Source organism: Ailuropoda melanoleuca, chromosome 7 (genome assembly GCF_002007445.2).
Source record: "Ailuropoda melanoleuca isolate Jingjing chromosome 7, ASM200744v2, whole genome shotgun sequence".
Lineage (NCBI taxonomy): Eukaryota > Metazoa > Chordata > Mammalia > Carnivora > Ursidae > Ailuropoda > Ailuropoda melanoleuca.
This window is the reverse complement of record NC_048224.1, coordinates 2,250,967-2,271,637: the sequence shown is the minus strand read 5'-3', so window position 1 is coordinate 2,271,637 and position 20,671 is coordinate 2,250,967. Positions and strand designations below refer to the sequence as shown.

At 37.8% G+C, this 20,671-nt stretch overlaps 1 protein-coding gene across 38 annotated transcripts in view; it reads left to right on the top strand.

Annotated features, from left to right (window-relative positions):
* Positions 1–20,665, top strand: part of PTPRD (protein tyrosine phosphatase receptor type D) — a 2,142,161-nt gene extending 2,121,496 nt beyond the window's left edge. For all 38 annotated transcript variants that reach the window (XM_034663855.1, XM_034663876.1, XM_034663861.1 and 35 more), the window contains 7 exons: positions 8,137–8,422; positions 8,841–9,019; positions 9,638–9,764; positions 10,991–11,116; positions 14,104–14,258; positions 17,185–17,320; positions 19,004–20,665. In XM_034663855.1, the coding sequence (XP_034519746.1) occupies positions 8,137–8,422; positions 8,841–9,019; positions 9,638–9,764; positions 10,991–11,116; positions 14,104–14,258; positions 17,185–17,320; positions 19,004–19,072 (1,078 nt within the window). In that variant the 3' untranslated portion in view covers positions 19,073–20,665. The remainder of the gene's footprint in view (positions 1–8,136; positions 8,423–8,840; positions 9,020–9,637; positions 9,765–10,990; positions 11,117–14,103; positions 14,259–17,184; positions 17,321–19,003) is intronic.
* The last annotated feature ends 6 nt before the right edge of the window (positions 20,666–20,671 follow it).

Genomic DNA, 20,671 nt, shown 5'->3' with positions numbered 1-20,671 from the left:
ACAGTTTTATCAGGACAGTCATCTGATTAGTCTTGCAAACCTCAGTCATAAAATTCAATCCATTCTCATAGGTGTCCTTTCTTGAGTTTTTGCAGTTTGTAAATGCCATTTTTGTTGTAGCCAAACTGAAATATCCAATCTAATTATGAGCTGATATATGTAAAAAATGTTCACCAAGATTTTTGGTTCATATTTTACTGACTTTGCATCCAACTAAATGATCTGTAAAATCTCTTAATTCTATTGTCTTTTTTTTTTTTGCCAGTTCATTGAAGTATCAGTAAAGGGTCAGCATTAACACTCCACCAGAATAATCAGAAAAGCCAACTTTTAAGCACATCTCCAGAATGATTTTAGTACAAAACAGCCCCCTTATGCCTCTTAATGTTTTCGTTTTGCACATTACTACCGCATCGCATCACGGGATATTAAGCATATTTCAACTCGTGGGACTAACTCAATCATGTTTTTAGAAATTGAAAACAAATGTTGTTACTGGATGAATGATAATATTGAAGTAATAACAATTTCCTAGTAGGCGTACTTGCTCAATGGGTTGCACGGTCTTTCAGCTTATAAACACTGGAATGTCTGTCACTGACTGCAGCCATTTTTTGTTGTTGTTATTGTTCTTGCTATTGTTTTTAAGGCAAAATATTGCCAATAATTTGGTTTGCTTTGGTGGCTTCATTGTCCTCACTGGAAGGTAGCTTAGAAAGTTGGATTTATTTCAGAGGAAACAAGGACCAACCTAATGCTAGACTTGATTTAACAGTGCTGTCCTCTTCCCTTTTTACAGGAATGTTCTGTAACATAATAAATGTACTGAATTGTGCTGGCCTCAGCCTGAAGTACAGGGTTATGCACTTTTTTTTTTTTTTTTAAGATATTTAGAAAAATCTGTCTCTATGCTTGGCAACTACTCCGACAGAAAACAGATAAAAATAAGGGTGGTTTATCAGTTTTGCTGTTCTTATCATGTTTCAGGTTGAAGGCTGTTGAAATGATGAAAAACAAACAGCACTAAATAGGGTTCCGTCATTATTGCTGCTATGGGGAGCTGAGTTTTTCAGGATCAAAGAAAAATGCATTTGCTTTTAGAACTACAATCCTTCATTTTGAGAGGTGCACTGCACTCAGATACTGATGGGTGAAAAATAGAGCAAATTGGAGAAGGAGGTAAAATACGTGCTGTTGTGGGAACTTGGAAATTCAAACGAAAGTAGGCTAGCATACTTCTAAAGGCTCTGAATGTTCAACTTTCAGTTTCTTAAGAAAAAAAGTGGTGCCTGAGGTTTATTATTTCTGAGCAACTGGAGTAGAGCATAAACACGGGTTGCTTCCATCTCATCAAATTTTAGGAACTCCCTTTATCTCTGTAAACACGTATCAAAGTATATTCCCACGCGGGGGGACTTTGAGGAATGTTCCTGCATATGTTATTGATCCAACAGAAATGGCTTCATATTTTTAAACTTATATTTTTAAAATTTTGCAACTCAAGTTGAAGACTTCCTACTTCCCTGGCATGGAAATTGCCATGAGAAATCATCAAACACAGTAGAGGCAAGGAAGCTGTTGTTCTTCCCGTGAGATTGTCAACTGGCATAAAGACAATAACCAGAGAACAAATATGAGGTAAGGCAGTTGCTGATAGAGAAGTGTACATTTCCATAGGGATCCGAGAAGGAGTAAAGCAGGGGAGAGTCTTGGTGGAGGATACAGCACATGAGAGGAGTCTTGAAGGAAGGTGGATGTCAATATGTAGACCTGGTAAGGAGGAGGAAGGGCCTTCAGAAGCAAAGGCCCAGAGCTAGGAAAGCTTTAAATATGTTTAATTTGCCTGGAGCCCGGGGGAAGCTGTGACTCTTGTAATACAAGTAGTGCCTGAGAACCATGCAGTTTTAACTAGGTAAAGGCAAATAAACCTTCTCAACTACACAAGGCATTAGGAATAATACTGTCCATGCATATTTTACACAAAACATTATTCAGAGACATATTCCAGCAAACCAATAAATATATCAGGAAAAAAAAAAACACCTCAAGAGTTGGTGAGGCTATTATACCACAAATATTCATTGAGTGCCTACCATGTGCTGAGACATCAGTGAGGTGGTGAGTGAAACCAACAGGAGATTCCGTCATCATGGAGATTACTGTTTAGCAGGAGAATCAGGTACTAAATAATCCTGTGGGTAAAGATATGATGATAAATTCAACAGCTGCGTGAAGTACATGTCTAGCATGCTAGCAAAGCACTTATAAATAATTCCAATTGATTTGAATTGATACCTGTTATAGACTGAATTGTGTCCCCTCAAAATTCATATGTTGAAGGCTTAACCCTTCCCTCCCCCAAAGTAACTGTGTTTGGAGATAGAGCTCTCTCACTGCGCAGGCACAGGGGAAACACCACGTCAAGACACAACAAAAAGACTGCTATCTTAAGCCAAGAAGAGAGGTCTCACCAGAAACCAACCCTGATGGCATCTTCTGGCCTCCGAAAATTACNAATCTTGGACTTCTGGCCTCCGAAAATTACAGAAAATAAACTTCTGTTGTTTAAGGCACCCAGCCCTAGCAGATGCACACAATATCCAAAGGACAAGGAATGGTTTGCTGAGTGAAGAAGGAAAAGCTTTCCAGGAGAGAATATCCCAAGAAAAGGCCCTGGTATAGAAAATAGCTTAGCCTATTTGAGTTACTGTGAAAACCAGGGTGGCTGGAAGGCAGTGTGGGAAAAGGGCAGATTCCACATATTTATTTTCCATTTTAAGGCTTGTTTAGAACATTTTTATTAAACCTATAACTCTATTAACAGTAGTTCTTTAAAATAACTGTTTTATTGTGTATAGTTCTCTGGTGTCTCTTCTTATTCTTATGAAGATACCAGTCTGACTGGTTAAGGGTCTCACCATTATGACCTTATTTAACCTTAATTACCTCCCTAAAGACTCTCTCACCAAATATGGTCGTGGTGGGGGTTAAGGCTTCAACAGATGGATTTTGAGAGGACACAATTCAGTCCATAAGAGGTATCAGTTTAAATGACATTTCCTCAGAAGTGCTCAGCCAGCATGTTGTACATTTACTTTATAGCAGTGATTGGAGATTTAAAATTATCTACTTAATCATATGATTGCTTACTATCTAATTCTGCTAAACTGTAATCTCCACGAGGAAAGGATTCTGTTGATTTTGCTCACCACTTCCCCGATGTCTTAGCACATGGTAGGCATCCAGTAAATATCTGTGGGGTAATAGCCTGCAGAGTCTTATGAGAGTATGTGGATGGAAAAACAAAATAATGAGGACTTTCCTGTCATCCCTGGCTGGTGGGCATGGGTGTATCAGGACAGTCAGTGTGTGCTAGTAATGTGTAACAACCTGCGGGGGAAGGGGGGGACAAGTATTTGCCAGTTTCCTTGGTGTAAGTCCTCCCACCATATCTGATTTCAAGGTACAAACATGACATCACTGAACGCAAAGCTCAGGAGAGATGCTCAGTAGCACACCATTATATTAGTTTCAGCTCAAGAGCATAAAAGTAAAATCATTAAGAAGCACTGTGTTTTCAGTATAACCTTTATTTTAAATATATTTAAGCAAAATTTCTGAGAATTTAACAATTGGCTTTTGCCAACTCCAGCACACCACTGATGGATAGTTGAGTAAAATGTGTAGAGGTTGAAAGCACAGGAATTTATAGTTTATTATTGTGCAGGGCAGGAGGGAAAAACAATCCAAACTGATTCTTAAATTTTAGACCTGAACAGTAAGGAAAGAGAGAGAGGGAAGAGCAGATATGAGGAGAGAAAATGCTGATTAATCTTGGAAACTGTTTCTAGAGAAACTTAAAGGCAACTTGAAATACAGGTCTCCACTTATGCTCAGAGAAAGGGCTATCACTTTAGGAATCGTTATTTTAAAGATTATTGCTGAATCATGAAGGGGAATGAGATAAAGGAGGACAGAACTTTGGGGACATTATCTATGTTTTGAACACCTGGCTGAGGTGTGTGAATTAGAGAAAGAGATGCAAATGGAAAAATCCTGAGAAGCATGAGGATAATCAGTACAGGCATTAAACAGAAAAAAAACGTCACTTACTGAGGCACAGTCTAAAGGGATGCTGGTAGGTTGGTCTTGGTTTCCAGCTGGCTAGAAATTCTACCTTGTCATGGAGTCGATGGAACCATTGCATATGAGTCACAGTTCCTCCTGGCTCATTTCATGTGCTGCATGTTTCGTGTGATTTTGTATTGGAGATAATTATTTAATCACCTCCCTTCCTACTCCTTTCAACCACAAGAGGAGTATCTGTCGTTTCCCATACTCAGTGGCACAGAAACCAAGGAAGAAAGGCTTTTCAAGGAATTTACATTAGGAATTGTTGAACCTGCTAAAGGAGTGTTCTAGAGGGGTGGGCCACAAGATAGGTGCCTTTTTTTTTCCAGCCCAACTGGCAGAAAGCAGTATGAATCAAAGATAGTGGGATGGAATGTGGTGCCGAAGTTTAGCACCACACAGCCTCCATTTGAGTCCCTTTTTTGGCCGTTTATCATTAGCTGGAAGACTTCAGGGCAGCATCCAAGTGTTGTAAATCATAGAAGGGAAAAGGGAACTGACAGCTTTGCTGAATGCCCCCTGGGAATGAAGCGCTACAGTGGGAAGGCGATTCACTGCCTTATATATATGACAGCAGAAAGTTCTTCCAATGTAACCTATTATTTATTGGAAATATGAGGAGAAAGGGGAGAACAGCTTGAGGGGTAGATTAAAGCAAGATTTTGAAAGCCTAATCGTAAATGATCCTGCAGTGATTCTATCGTAATATTCTCAGCATTAACATTACCTATTCCTTTTGTCAGCTTCAGAGGTAGAATTTTAAAATGCAGTTTGTACCTGCAAAGTAACTGTCTCTTCCTTTTTGTTTGCAAAACACTCAGTATGTTTAATTCAGCCTTAAGACTTACTAGGTAATTAACTAGAGTTAATTATCACTATCACGATTTAAGAACAAAGGGAAAGCAAGGAAGAGGTTAAGTGACTTTCTGAAGGACACCCAGACATTGATACCTGGAAAAAGTATCTTGAACTTCATGATCTTACTTCAAGCTAAGAGACACCTCTAACATTTAAAACCCCTAAGAACTCTTCTTCCTAAAGAAGAGGTAACACGTTAAGTTAAAAGAGTCCTCTCCTTCCCTATCTTACATATGAATAAGCAAGATTGGACAGTTACCAGTATTTTGAATTTTGGGGAGGAAAATAAAAAAGGGTTTTGCACAAGTCATAGCCTCTCTTCTTTCTTTTCTTTCCACAGTGTGTAATTTAGAGTCAGGCACATATTTTATTTTTTCTCTCATTACCACTCTGAAGAGGTTGCTACTGTTTGAAACGAGAGTCATTCCTACCAATTTTCCAAGATTCTGTGATATCTTTCTGTCTGAATATAGATCTATGAATCATCCAAACATTTGAGAATGGTCCCTGATGCATATTTTGGGGAAATATCCCTGCCATTATCTAGAATTGACTTGATATTTAGGGCTCAGTTATAAGGCTTATGGCGTGGTTTCCACTACAAAGAACTGCATGAAGCCATATCCAGTTAGAAACAATGCACAATTAGAATGAAGACAATTAAGAAAACAACACAGAAAAAGAGAAAAAAGGTATTACTCATAGTCTTAGAACCTCCCCAATATGGGGGGGGCTACTTCCCTTCTCTAGATTCAGTCCTACGTAGTTTCTTTTAATTGCACTGTGATGGCAGATCAGAAGACCGCTCAGAGCACTTTCCGGTCTCCCTGTTCCTACCCAGCCCTGTGGAGCAGTCTTCAGACATTCTCTGTACAGTTCTGAGCCTTTGTCAAATGTGGAATTTCTTTCACTAACTGAAGAGTCCTGCTTCCTCAGTAGAGGCTTACTGAACTTGGATGGGCTGCTCATTACACAAGGCCTCTGATGCCAATCACTGATTTTTTTTTTTTCTTATTTCGCAAACATTATTGAGCACCAACTGCATGCTTGGTGCAAGGCACACAGAGATAATAGAAAATGCATTTCCTGTTATGCCCATGATTTCTGAATAGCGGATCCACCAGGCTAATTAATAATGTGATGTAACTGAGATGGTACTAGGGTGGTATTTGACACTCGACTTAAGTGATCTGGAACAGAGGATGATTAATCCTGCCTGGGGGGTGAGGGAGTGGGGAGATGGGGAGCGTCAGGGAAAACTCGCCGTCTCATAGGTTTATTAGCAGAACAAGCTAGATAAAATGGGACTTTGTGGACCTCGATACATCAAGTCTCTAATTGTGTGCCAAAAAAAATTCTGTCACTTCAAAGACTCTTTGTCTCAAGGGGCTTTTGCATTACATCTCAATGTCATGTCACTTTGTGGAAGCTAGGTTTGATCTGTACTGCTCAGTGGTTAAATGAAACTATTCTTTTTTACAAAATGCTTACTTACCACCTTGTGGCCACTTGGCACTAGAGAGAAATTGCCACTTCAGTTGTGTCAGGCACTTTAGTGCTCACTAAAATCATTCATTTGGAATTCTGGTACATTCCTTGTACAGGTGCCTCACTAGGCCAATGAAAAGTTTCACATGTAAGTCCTAGAGCCAACAGTCTGACTGCAAAGACATTGTTTCTCTTCTGCTGTTCTAGCCTTCTCAATCCCCCCATCCTTCCTGTACTTCAAGTTGTGGTTCAAATGCCACATCATCCACAAAACTGACACATCCTTCTTCTTCTTCTTTTTTTTTTTTTTTCTTTTGGTATAAATAGTTAAATAAACTTTTATCTCACTGATAGATGCTGAGCTCTTTAAAGGTATGATCTAAGTCATCTTTAATGTTGTATCCCCTACGTTGCTTAACAAAGTGCTGTTCATTGATTGAAGAGAAGGATATGTCAATGGACAGATGGATAAATAAAGGAACACATAGATACAAAATGACAGGAAATAGTGGCATGTAGCTAATGAAGGAGACTGTTGCTTAGTGTCTGTGGTGGTGATGGATACCAATTCCTGTTGATTACATGTTTCCCAGCCAGGAGAACATCCATGATCAGGAGGAGAAAAATATTTTGGATTCAACCATACTAGACACATAAACAGACTCACTCTAAAGAGCTTGATAAGAGACAAAGAAGGCTTATCTAGAGATTTAAGAACACAGATGTGTTATTTTGTTAGTATTATTTTCAACACTTGAGGAAATTCCATTGTTTCAACCACCTGACTCTGTAATCCAGTTCAGTAAATTAGATTGTCTCCTTGGAACAGCAGATCTTGTCTTTGGGTTTTGCTCACTCTCTCACCTTCTCTTCTTTGAATCAGTTTCCACCAACTGGAAAATGACCCGTAAGTCCCAAAGTAATGGAGTTTAAAAAATACCTCAGAGCTTCTTCAATAACAAAGATTAAGGCTTTTATTTTCCCACATAGAATACTTGAATTTCACCTAGAATTTCAAAATACACTTGACTCTGGAGGAGAAGGGAGTAAAAACAAAAAACACACCTACTCTCTAGTGATTATATTTTTAGTAGGAATTTATTTTCATTGAAAATACCCTGCACCTTTTTGGTGTGCAACATTTTAATATTTTAATTATTTATTTCCCACTAAATTGATTTTAGAACTTTCTTGCTGGGTTTTAGAATGTGAAATGTTTCAGGCTGAGTGATTTTCTAGTTTTTATTTCACAAATTGAACTGAAATAGATGAAGTTTTGCAAAAATATATAGCCTAATTAGATCTTAACCAGTTTTTAAGATACCTTCTAATATAAACAACATAAATGTTTGGTTTTTTTTAAGTTTCAAAATAATGTCTCCTTTGTGTTACATGATCCAAGATCACAGTAATTATGGATTTAATGTTTTTACATTTTGAAACCAAATTAATTTTACTTGGTATTTGATTCCCTATCCTCTGGTTATGGTGACTTGATAATACTTTTTACTTTAGAGTGCTCCAAAATAATCCCAATAGCTAGTTGAAAAGAATTAATGGGTTTAAAACCCACTTAGTAAGAATTACAATAAATTTTTTTTGTTTTGGTTTCCTGGTAGATTTGTTCGGACTTTTCTTTTCTCTTTGTTTTTCTTGTAGTGCGGGAGTTGGCCGGACTGGTTGTTTCATCGTAATAGATGCCATGCTAGAAAGAATAAAGCATGAAAAAACTGTAGATATTTATGGCCATGTAACTTTAATGAGAGCCCAGAGGAATTACATGGTTCAAACAGAAGACCAATACATCTTTATCCATGATGCACTGTTAGAAGCAGTGACTTGTGGAAATACCGAAGTGCCAGCTAGAAACTTGTATGCCTACATTCAGAAGCTGACACAAATAGAAGCAGGAGAGAATGTCACAGGAATGGAGCTTGAATTTAAGGTACGATATTGGATGTGATGTGGTAATTCAGGAGCAAGTCATTCTGGGATTGTCTCTGAGCAGTGGCTTCACTTTCTTAACCTTTCAAATTCTGAAGTTACAAGATTCATTTGACCTTCTCAGGTGTCTGACTATAAAACACTTTCTTCCTCTTTTGCTTTTCTGTTCTTTGCTTCCTAACAATACCTGGAGCTCTTTTGTACCCTAATTTAAATTGAGAGATCATACTCTTGGAACATATTTAAAAATTCAATAAACTATATGGAATCATTAGGTAGAAGTGAAAAGCAGTGCAGTTTGAAGGGTCCTTTGCTTTAAACATAAGCTTTATATCTAAAGAGGAAATCTTGAGTACATTGCATCTAACCATAGGCTAAAATTATCTTTGTTGGATTTTTTCTTTTCTTCTATTCAACAGCGTCTAGCCAGCTCTAAAGCTCACACCTCAAGATTCATCAGTGCCAATCTTCCATGTAATAAATTCAAAAATCGCCTTGTTAATATTATGCCATATGAATCCACGAGGGTATGCCTGCAGCCTATCCGAGGAGTAGAAGGATCTGATTACATCAATGCCAGTTTTATTGATGGATACAGGTATATACTCTTGTCCCCCTGACAGTCCAAAGCCTTCATATTTACATGTGCCCTAGTTTCACAGCCAGAACGAATTTCATCTCAATTCAAAACATCTTCTTTCTGCATGGGTCAACATTCAGTCCCTTGGTATTTGTTTTTTATTATTTTTGGTAGGAGTAAGAAGAAGCAGTCATGGAATCTTTAATCTGGCCTTCTGCACTCTTCCTTCAGAAGTCATTTGGTTGTGGAAGGAGTTAATGAAGAAACTGTTTTACACCATATGTCATATATTTAGTAGATTGTGTAAGAGTCCTCTCTATAAAATGAAGCCACACCACTGTTTCTTAAGTGATTTGTATGATACATGATACTGAGCTATTAGTGTTGCACTAAAATTTAAATAATAATGATAAAGACAGACATCGTAGTATTAACAAAGCAATTTCTTTTGCAAAGCCCCCAAAATGTATTACATATTCTCATTTGATTATACAACCTTAATGGAACATTTACTGCAATTGCCCTGATAATATGTTTTCGGTTTTCATTAGTGGGTTTGATGTTTTTGTATCAAATGTGAACCTTTTCACGTTCTCTGATTACTTTAACATGCTACTTTTATTCTCTGTAATTCAGACAACAGAAAGCCTACATCGCGACCCAGGGACCCTTGGCAGAGACCACCGAAGACTTCTGGCGGATGCTTTGGGAACACAATTCCACCATTGTTGTGATGCTCACTAAGCTGCGTGAGATGGGCAGAGTGAGTGTCTTTTCATGAGACATTCACACCACGAAGAAATGACGATTTCATTTTAATAACCCAAGGGCCAGTGTCATTTCTTGCAAAGGCAGAGTTCTCCAGACCCATTCTGGGCCATTCATTACTCTTGTATTGGTTTTTAACTTGCAAAACCACAGCAAGTTCTTTAATTTGTGTGTTTTGAAGAACGTTCTAGTATTTTGGTTCCAGTGCGGCATGATCATGGGAACAAAGAAGCAGATACCCCTGTTTGACTTAGGTCCCAACTCTCGGCATAGACTTTTTTCCTTTCACCTTGGACAAGCTGGAGTCTCATGAGCGCATGCGCCATCATTTCTCTGTGAGAAGAAACTTGACTTTCTTTCTTCTGTGAGGCAAATTCTTACCTGCCCACCCTCCACCGCATGTTGAATAGCGTGTTAGAAAGTTACATAGTTTTTCCAAGGATATAATCTGGTCATCTCGGATCTACTTTTTGAAAATGATTATTCTGAAAAATACATAAAATAGTATTTGAGATACCCAAGGACCTACCACTTAGATTCAATAGATGTGAGCATTTTGCTGTATTTGCTTTAGATATTTTTTTTCTTTCTTCCTTGTATAAATGTAGAGATGAATCTAAAACTCATCATTTAAAGCACAAAAAGAGAGAAAAAAATGCCAAACTAGGAAAGTAATTTGACTACTCTAACTATTTAAAGTTGACTCTATGAAATTTAACCAAGACATTAAAACTGATTGGGTTCCAGTTTCCTCAGCTGACAAGGGAGACTAGACCAGATCAATATAGAAGTTTCTTTCTGCGTTCACACGTCATGGTTCTATTCATTCCATAACACGGTGATGCAACTCAACTCTGGTGGTGCAATGCATGATTGACAGGGCCAGCATTATATCCAAGGACCAGTGTTATTATTTGGAGAAATTGTAAATATGAAGACACTCACCCTATCAAAGTATTCAATTCAATTGATGTGTATTAATAAGCTACTGTATGCCAGTACTGTGCTTGACACCATGAGCAAATATTAAACCATATGATTTTCCTGTTCTCTAGGAACTTATGGTTTCAAAGAGAAAATGGGTCACATGCAATTGGAATGGCCTTGAGTTTTGAACTTTTATTAATGAGAGAAAACAAATTAAATATATAGATTGATAGATGATAGATAAAATTTTATTTGTACTTTATACAGTTTGACATTAATCTTCTCTTCTTTTAGGAGAAATGTCACCAATACTGGCCGGCAGAACGATCTGCAAGATATCAGTACTTTGTTGTAGACCCCATGGCTGAGTACAACATGCCACAATATATCCTAAGAGAATTCAAGGTCACAGATGCCAGGGTGAGTCGACCAACCTTGTGTTCGTAACCATTAGCTGAAAAGCAGTCTAAAATGCATCTCTGGGAGAAATATTTGCCGAATGACCATATTCCCAAAGTGAAAAGAAATAACTGATCTTGGAGGACTGCTTTGTTTTTTAATATAAGAGTAACTTTTCCTCTGTCTGGCAAGTGTTCTCACAAACCCAGGGTTGGCTTCCATTCAAACATAACATCTGGCAGCCCAGCTTTGGGGATATACTTGGTAAGTGTGTGTCCTGGGAAGCATTTACTGATTGGTTGGCTGAGCTCACATTCACTTTCTCAGCTCATTCTCTTTGGAGCTTCTTGACTTCTTCATTACTTGAGGCTGTAAATATGTTGTTGTTTTGCAAAGCCCTTTAGGTCACGTGGGCTTGGAGGTTAATTTGGTATGATTTTAAAACTGCAGTGCAAATGGCATTCTTTAGAAGACTCTGACAAGCTTTGCACATTCTAATTTGATTCCTGGCATGGTTTATTCCTCGGTGTGCTAATGTGTCTGTCCATGAGAGCTGTGCACCCATGACCCTTGTTGGCTAATTTTCATTCTGCATTTCTTATCTAGATTGCTGAGTCCAAGGTTCAGCCCTGATGTAAGATGTTCCATGCATAAACTTTAATATCCTTCCCTTTGGCCACTTTCAAACCATGATTAAAAACACATCTTAGGAGAGAGCAGGGTCAGTCCAAAGCCCTGCTTTGTTTTTGAAACTGTCACAGTAGGTGGGTTGAATAAAAATCCAGGATAGAGCTATTTACTTGATCCATTGTTTTTTTCTGGAAAGGAGCTTTTCCAACCAATACTCATGTTTAGAGATTGTCCGCTAATCCCCAAAGCCCTCCCCAGGCTGTTGACCTTAAGTGAAGGAGAAACTGGTTAGCAGGCTGGTTGGCCCAGGTGACAGACCTGTTAATCTCAGAAAGTCTGAAATCTTAACTACTCTGAAGGTGACTGTACTCAAGGTAGCAGTTAAGTCTGTCGGGCTCATTTTTGAGTTGCCCAAGTAAGCATGGCTTCGTAACACACCCCATTGTTCAAAAAAAAAAAAAAAAAAAAAAAAAGAAGTGTGCCCTTCCAGAATTTGAAGGTAGATATGTGAGTGAAAGATCTTAAGTACATTCCAAGCAAACTCACCAATCACTTCTGTTGATAAAGACTAAAGGTCAGGCTCTGCAAATAGCAGAGACACCTTCTTTACTACTCCTCACTTGCTCAAATTAATCTGATCGCAAAAACCAAAAGAAATATTGAAGTAAGAACTTGTTCACATTCTTTTTATTAAAAAAGGCTCCCTGTGATTTTATAATTTTCTTAGCTGCCATGGCATTTGTTGTTTGTGTTCCTAGTGTGTTTCTAATCTGAACTTTCCAGTTTAGAAAGCAAGTTGGCACTTGGAATGCAGTTTTGTTAAACAGGTAACCTTGAAATGGAGTCAGCTGGTCTTTCCTCCAAATAGTAAGGGTTTGTGCACATGACCTCTTCTTGCCACTAAAAGCAACTGTGGTCAGAAATGAAATCCCCGGGATGTTTAGAGGAGACAAATCTGCATTACCTAGCCTTTGGCTTCCTTCCTGTGCTTTCCAAACCTTTTCCAGAAACAGAGAGAAGTAAATCATGCTTCCATGGTAACCATCCATAAGTTAGTAATGGGGTCAAGCAGTTATTTTCATATTTCTGAGTGTTCTCACAAAGTTAACGTGATCTTCCTACTTTATCAAATGATGCCATTCAGGAATATGGCCTATTCCTATGGAAACCACAGGACTAGTTGATATGTGTCCATCTCGAGCTAAGCCATCCCTTCCTCTCAATATGACTGAATGAAAAAGATTGGGTCTCTGTCTACTTGACCAGAATCTTGGAAAGATACATACCCATATCCAAAAGGCCTGTAAAGGGGAAAGAGGTGTTACAAAAATGGAAAGGAGGAAAAAATTGAAGCCTTTACTGGGTGCAAGTCCCCTTTAAACAGGATCAGTCTCTCTAAGCTTGGAATTTGGATCCTTTCCCTCTCAATGGATTCAGAGAAGAAAGTTGGTGGGCATAATTGTTATTCCTATTTCTGTAAACAGTGTCCCTTCTGCTTTTGTTGTGCTTCTGTTCTAGAAGGAATCAGAAGCACATTAGTAGCTCCTTCTCAAACCATTTATACTTCATGGGTCAGAGCAGTTTTGCCTAATCACTTTAAAAAAGACCCCTCTTCTATCCAGCATGTTTTCTTTCCACCATTTGGTCTGTCTGTTAAAGCCCCCCACGAGCGCCTTAATTCCTGTGGTCAGCCAGAAGAATTCTTTTTCAGAATAGAGTGTTTATTTGCTAATAATCTCTTTCCACTCCTTGAGGGACACCTCACTTCCCACTCAACGGCATAGTTGCACAGCACATGATGTGTGCGCTGCCGCGGCTAGAAATTGTATACCTCTGAGACATGTGGGGCATCCAGGTTAACAGCTACCCAGTTTGTGTCAGATCCTTTCAGTGTCACTATTTGTCACTTGACAGTGCTAGAAATAAGCAAGCACGGCAGATGTGAAGTTATCGTGACAATAGCAAAATCTCTGGTCTGGGTAACATGCTTGGATGCTCCTTTCAATATTAAGTTACTGGACTCTGAAATTTTTGAAATAGAGTATATATGTTCCACTTTGGTTTTGAAGGCAAATTTTGGGTCTCGGAAGCATTTACTAATAATGGGAACTAGATGACTCTTTATAAGAACCCAGGTTTTTACTTGGGCATTGCCAGAATAAATTTGCAATTTAAATATATGTGACTGTAGACGGTGTTAATAACAGGTAAGACACACGTGTAACTAAGTTTCTAGTTAAACGTGTTTCTAACTTTTTCTTACCCTACCCCCTTTTCTTTCTTTCTGGAAAAAAAATTCTTGCTGCTGTGGTCTGTGCACTGGCTGAATCTTCCTGGCATACTTCTTTGTGGCTGGGTGTGTGGCTTTCTCTTGAAAGGATGGTCAGTCCCGAACAGTGAGGCAGTTCCAGTTCACTGACTGGCCAGAGCAGGGAGTGCCAAAGTCTGGAGAAGGATTTATTGACTTCATTGGCCAAGTCCATAAAACAAAAGAGCAGTTTGGCCAAGATGGGCCCATTTCAGTCCATTGCAGGTGAGTGAAGAATCAAGAATGATTAGTTTCCATTTGTGATTAATGTGCTAATAACTTTGAAAATGTACGGTGTCTATTCATTGTCAGGACAAGCTTATTGGAGTGAATCTGCATAATTGATATTTTATTCTCAGAAATATATTGTAAAATCTTAAGCAAGGACTCAGTTCTCTTTCTTTCCATAAAATGAAAATAACCAGAGGTAAAATTTTTATCCCCAAATTTTACCTCTTGTAACAAAGACAAAATTGTGTTTTTCCTTGCCCAGTTTACCTTAACAGGAATTGGTGGTACATTCACTAGTGAAAATTTGTTCAGTTAATCATCTCTTACTTGTTTTACTTCCATGGCATTACACTGATAACTGTCTTTCTGTATTAATCTCCTGTGTTTGTCTTTTTAGGAAAACCATAAATAGTTATCCAGCCTTAATGACAATACTAATTCTTGCCAGTCAGTAAGTGATTAGAATGGTACCTCAGTTAAAATTGCAATTTGCCTGAAAATTGTTGCTATATCAGAAAATGAAGCACCTTCAAGTTAATTATTTTCAATAGTTTCCACAGCATTTTATAATTCAAGTCATTGAAGTTAATAGAAATAGCAAGTAAACGGCTCAGAAAGGACACTGGCCATAAATTTAGTGCTTTGGGAAGTTGTTATGCAGAAGCCTTCCAGCAAAAGGAATTCACCTAATTTTATTTACACTAATATATTTTCATATTCTAGCAATTTAAGTGTCAGTTTCTAATCTCTTTGTGTTCAAAATCTTGAGAGAGTAAAACTTTACTTTGCTTCAAAAATAGAAAAAGGAAGGAAAGAAGGGAGGAAGGAAAAAGAAAAAGAGATAGAAAGATTCCAAACTACGTTTCTTAGTGAAAGGGGAGACAAGCTCTCAAAACAGGAGAAATATTCAACTCAGTCTTGAAGATAGCTGAATTCTAGCCTCACTTCTGTCATCACGTAACTCTATGACAGAATCTTAGAATCTCTCTAAGATCCTTTTGAGCACGTGATGTTTCCCAGGGATGATATCTTCTATGACCAGCGGACCTTCTTTATTCACTTTTGCTTTGTGTTGAGTTTGGTTACTCTAGACAACCAAAGATCATGTAGGGAATGACATATGGACTCAAATATTCAGACAAAGTAGATGGTATAGACTGGATTGAAATTATCTGGATATTCCCCTTCACTTTCCACATAATTGGCCCACATGCTAATTCAAACTTTTCTAGCATAATCTATAAAAAAGAATATATTTAATATATATGTTTAACATTAGACATTACCATAAGTATATAAATGTGTGTTGTTTCCCACTGCTTTTGCTGTCACAGAATGATTTAAGTACTCCTATAGTGTGTGGTGTTTAACTATGTCCTGTTATCTCTCTCTCTCTCTCTCTCTCTCTCTCACACACACACACGACTTTTCTAGATATTTTCTCTTACCTGGGAATATCTTTAAAATACTAACTTTATTTATAACTTATTAAACTAGCATTGTAAAGTCAACAAATTCAGAAGTTGTAAGGCCAGTGTCTGTTATTTTCTTGAAAGCACCTGGTAGAAAGCCAGAAACCCTATATTTTGATACATTTGAACAATTAAATCAAGGTTAAATAGACTCTGGAATACCTGCGACATTTAGAAAAAAAAAATCATAAATCACATCCTCCCAGGAGTAAGAGAGACTTTCAAGGTTGAAAGGACTTTCAAGGTCATCTACTGGATCTTAACAGAGAGCCTTCACTGCTCCTGGACTTCCTCAGCCACTTTGTAAAGACTGCCCATGGATTTTAAAGCCTCACTTTGGACTCTTTAGAAAACCCACTTTGTAAAGGGACAGACTATTTATATATGCCTGTCAGCTACATCCCCAAGAAAATGAATCCATTCATTTTCTACAGCCTGTACCCAAGCGTTACACATGCCATTTAATTAGGATCCAAAATGTAGGGATTTTTCAGATTATTCACTCTTCTCCTCATTACCTAAACCTCCAGATGCTTTCCTACTTTTTAAGAGCACAAAAGCTATGAATTAATTTTCTCCTCTTGCTGCAGTGAACATTCTGGAATTATCTTAAAACAATAAAGAAAACAAACTCAAAATCTTGCTAATGTGGTAGAAAGAGTCCTGGTGTTTTAGCTGCTGAACACCTAAAAGTAGTAGATAAGCTCAGTGAGGCTCAACCATTTTTTTTAAAGATTAGAGACCCCTTTGAGAATCCGTTAAAGTTCTCAGTTTCAGGAAAGAGAACAAATGTATAAACATTTACACAGTCAGTTCACCTACCCTTCTAAAGACTGAATAAGGATCCCATATCAAAAACCCATAACAATAAAAAAAAACCCATAACAGAATCTGTTTTCTCATATCAAAACTGACGTCTCAATTTTAATCTATATGCCTTCTTATTTACTTTTATGTCTAAGTGAGGAAACATCCTTCATAGACTGTGACCACAAGAAGTAAATAATACATTAGAACACTTGAAGAGGCTGCGTTTATCTCACCTTATCTGAATTATTCCATACTTTAAACATATTAAGCAGGCAAGGTCTAAAATTGAAGGATCTGCATGAAGAGTATTAACCTATATTTTACCCTTCCCTGTAGCTATTTATTTTGCAATATTTATGTTTCCTGCATCTTTCCAAAGTGGAGTATAATCCCAGTTGAAAAGTCATTCTACTGCATTGGGCTTAATCTTAATTGCTCCACATTCATGCTCACATTCTACCATGACACATTATCCCAAGAGTAGTCATTTCCTGAACCCAATACCACATTTTCCTGAACATTACTATGGAAGAACCTGGTGTACTATGGAAGCGGGTGCACATATGCCTACTTCCAAGGGAATGTGCTCAAGACTGTGAGCGTCACACCCAGTAATGCTGTCTTTGTTATTATGGCAGTGCGGGCGTTGGAAGAACTGGAGTCTTCATAACACTAAGCATTGTTTTGGAAAGAATGAGATATGAAGGAGTTGTAGATATCTTCCAGACTGTCAAAATGTTAAGAACACAACGACCAGCCATGGTACAGACAGAGGTGAGAAAAATCTCCATGAGTTTATCACATCTCAAGGCCAAATAATAGATTTTATTAACCTCTTAGGGCCCAGAGACTCTCCACACCAGAATAAAATACGGGAAAATAGTGTGGGAAAACCACCAAATTGTTCAATATTTCAAAGTCTTTCAGTTGTTTTGGAAGTTATGTTAGATTATATAATAGGTTGAACCACGATAAATCATCACTATTTGAGCACTTTATGAAGCACATTGCCTGCTACATAACAGACCCTCAGCCCATTTTACTTCNTTATGAAGCACATTGCCTGCTACATAACAGACCCTCAGCCCATTTTACTTCTCCATTCTCCTTATGGTCATTTTAAGTATTTGGATCCTGGATAAGCCTTAGAGAAATTAATACCCCATTTTTTACTCCAATAACTGATCATGAAATTCTCATCTTTTTAGAATGAGTTTGTGATATAGCCACTCTGGCCTATTGACTGTTCATTTCTAAGGATAATATGAATGAGTGTTTATTTTCCTCAAAAGGCCACCAAATTCTACATTCTGTATGTATTCCTAAATTCATTGCCCACGATATCTTCCAAACTGATTTCAAAATAGCACAAGCATTTGGCTTGCAATACTCAAACCATGAGGTCGGCCTGACAAACTTAATGGGTGTTGTTGGGGGTGGCAGAGGGAAATTGGACGTTTAAAAACCCTTAACACTTAGCCAAGCAGCTTACTGTGACAACATAGGAAAGCAGACTCCATTTATTTTGCATTACCATTTCTATTGTTAAAAAAAATGCACATTTAAGCAAAATAGAAACTATCTACTTTCAGCCCCATTGGCTACTGAAAATAAGTTTTTTTTATGGCAAAAATTCTATTTTTTTCTCTCTCTCCAACAATGCCCCAACTTATTCCAATATGACAATGTTCTTCCCCGTCTGAAAAAGGACATTTTTCAAGTTATTTTATTTTAACGTGGGCCTTTCTAGAACAGATAACTACCAATCACGCTGAATTAGGCCAAACGACACGGGTATTTTTTGATATAGACAGCAAGCCTTGGGATGCTATTTCCAGGGGATGAGAAGCTTGAAAGTCCAGAGCCCTTTGTAAGTGGCTTTGTATACCTACTGTTCCTCACCCTTACTTGAATAACAATCAGAAATGGTGGTGGTAATTCTGATTGCCCGTAGTAAGGTCTGCTATCTGATAAGAACCTTTTTATTCAAATTCTTTTGGCAATAGCCCAGGAGATAAATGAATCCAGGTTTTCCTCAGGACAGTGTATGTCTGGATCAGCCTCTCTTTAATATGCAAACTGAAAATAAGTTATCACAAATAGATGGTTGTAAAAGACAACAGTGATATGTTCCCATGCTCGAGGGTGGTAATTGTTTGGTACTACTTGGAGAACAGCTCACACTTGTTTGGAAGATACTGTTCATTCTAGCTGTTACTACTTTGGAATTAGGAGAGGATTTTAGTCAAATTGATTGGTGAAGTTAACAAGCACCCACGTGGCTGCATTCTCAGCTCACTAAAATGGATGGGTCACTGGACTGACTTCATTGATGAGGGTACTGATTTTGTCCCCATCCAGATGTAACATTTGTTTTTGAATATTGATTATCATCTTTCTATTAAAATGGACTCATGGCCCCTTCTCCTCTCTCTTCCCGTGCTTGGTCTCCTGCAGGACCAGTACCAGTTCTGCTACCGAGCCGCACTGGAGTACCTGGGCAGCTTTGATCACTATGCAACGTAGAAACCCCTAACCCACTTTGGGTTCTTACTGCAGGCCCTTCAGTATCCACGGAGTCTCTTCTGAGCCATACAGGGCACTTGAGAAGTCCTTCTTAACTTCTAGCTAACTACCACTTAGTGGGACTATTACACACAAAACAAAAAACAAAGCAAAACAAAAAAACAAAAACAAAAAAACTCTAATGGGTGGACCAAGAATTTACAGTTTAATAATCTAACCTGAAAAATAATAAAGAGAATCCTGACTGATGAGGCATCTGAAGGATTTTTACAGATACCTCAAGGATTCAAAATAAAGGGAAGAAGAAATCACAGCAAAGAACCACCATCTTGTTCAGGATTGCTTGTTAGGTGTGAGGAGAAATGGCCAGAGTCCTGCAGTTCAGTGCAAGATGTTTCCTGGTGTGGCTTCTCGTGACAAAATGGACTCTGCTGCGACATTGCCCCTTCCCACCATACTGCTCATAATAACATTTTTGGGGGGGGGATCGGGGGGAAATGTTTAAAAAGAAAGTCTTTGATTTAGTTTTTTAGTATTGTAAAGATACTGCTGACCTGTGCTTCATTTTTAACTGTGTAAACTTTTTTTTAACAAATGTATCATTCGATAAAGTGAATTTTAAAAAAGTTACATAACTCTTCATTTTTTATTTCCAAATTGTAGGTTTTTTTAAGCTGTAGAACTGTTATCTGTAATATCTTGCTGTAGAAATATCAAATAATTTGAAAATTTGCACATTTTTGTGCAATATTCTTAATCTACAGTATCCATCTTGTTAGATATTACTTTTACACTTCTGTTCAGTTTCGGTTGGTGAGAAAGTACCCATTCTCTTCAAACAGTCAAAGAGAACTTTGTTTTGTTTTGTTTTGGTTTTGGAATCAACAGGGAGGCGCAAAGTATAAAGTTGCTGCTAACATCTATACATATATATCCATATTTTACAGGGGCGTCTATGTACATATAGACAGTGTGTCCACACAAAAAGATAGATCCAGCTATCATTCAGTTCTTCCATGAATTAGTTTTGGGGGTTTTTAGGTGTTGTTGTTTTTTGTTGTTGTTGTTGTTTTTAGGTAGAGAAGCTATTACAAACATCTTTTTCAATTTATTAATTTTTTGACATATCGGTATTTCTTAATATCATAAAATTTTAATTTTAAGGGAAATGAGGAATGCACATCAGTGATTGTCAAGCCTCACCCCCTAATTTCCTATCCAGTCTCCTCCCACCCACCTACTCATATTCACAAATATCCTTTTGTTAGCCAGGCTTCCAACAAAGTTCAATATTTCTAACACTCTAGTGCAATAAAAAAATTATTAAATATCTAAGAGGTGTGCATGTGGGAAAGGTCAGTGCATATCCCTTTAGGAGGGGAGAATGTTGTAATATATCAGCTATCAAGTTTAAAAAACAATGTATTCAATCGTATATTGTCTATAGTATGTGCTATGAAATTTGCATTTATGATATGTAACAGGGGCAAAGCCAAATTCATGTAACTCTGTTCAGTCAGAAACATTTTGTGGCATACAGCACAACTGGGAGGTGCTGTACTTTGGGTTTTTTTTTTGTTTTTTGGGGTTTTTTTTTTT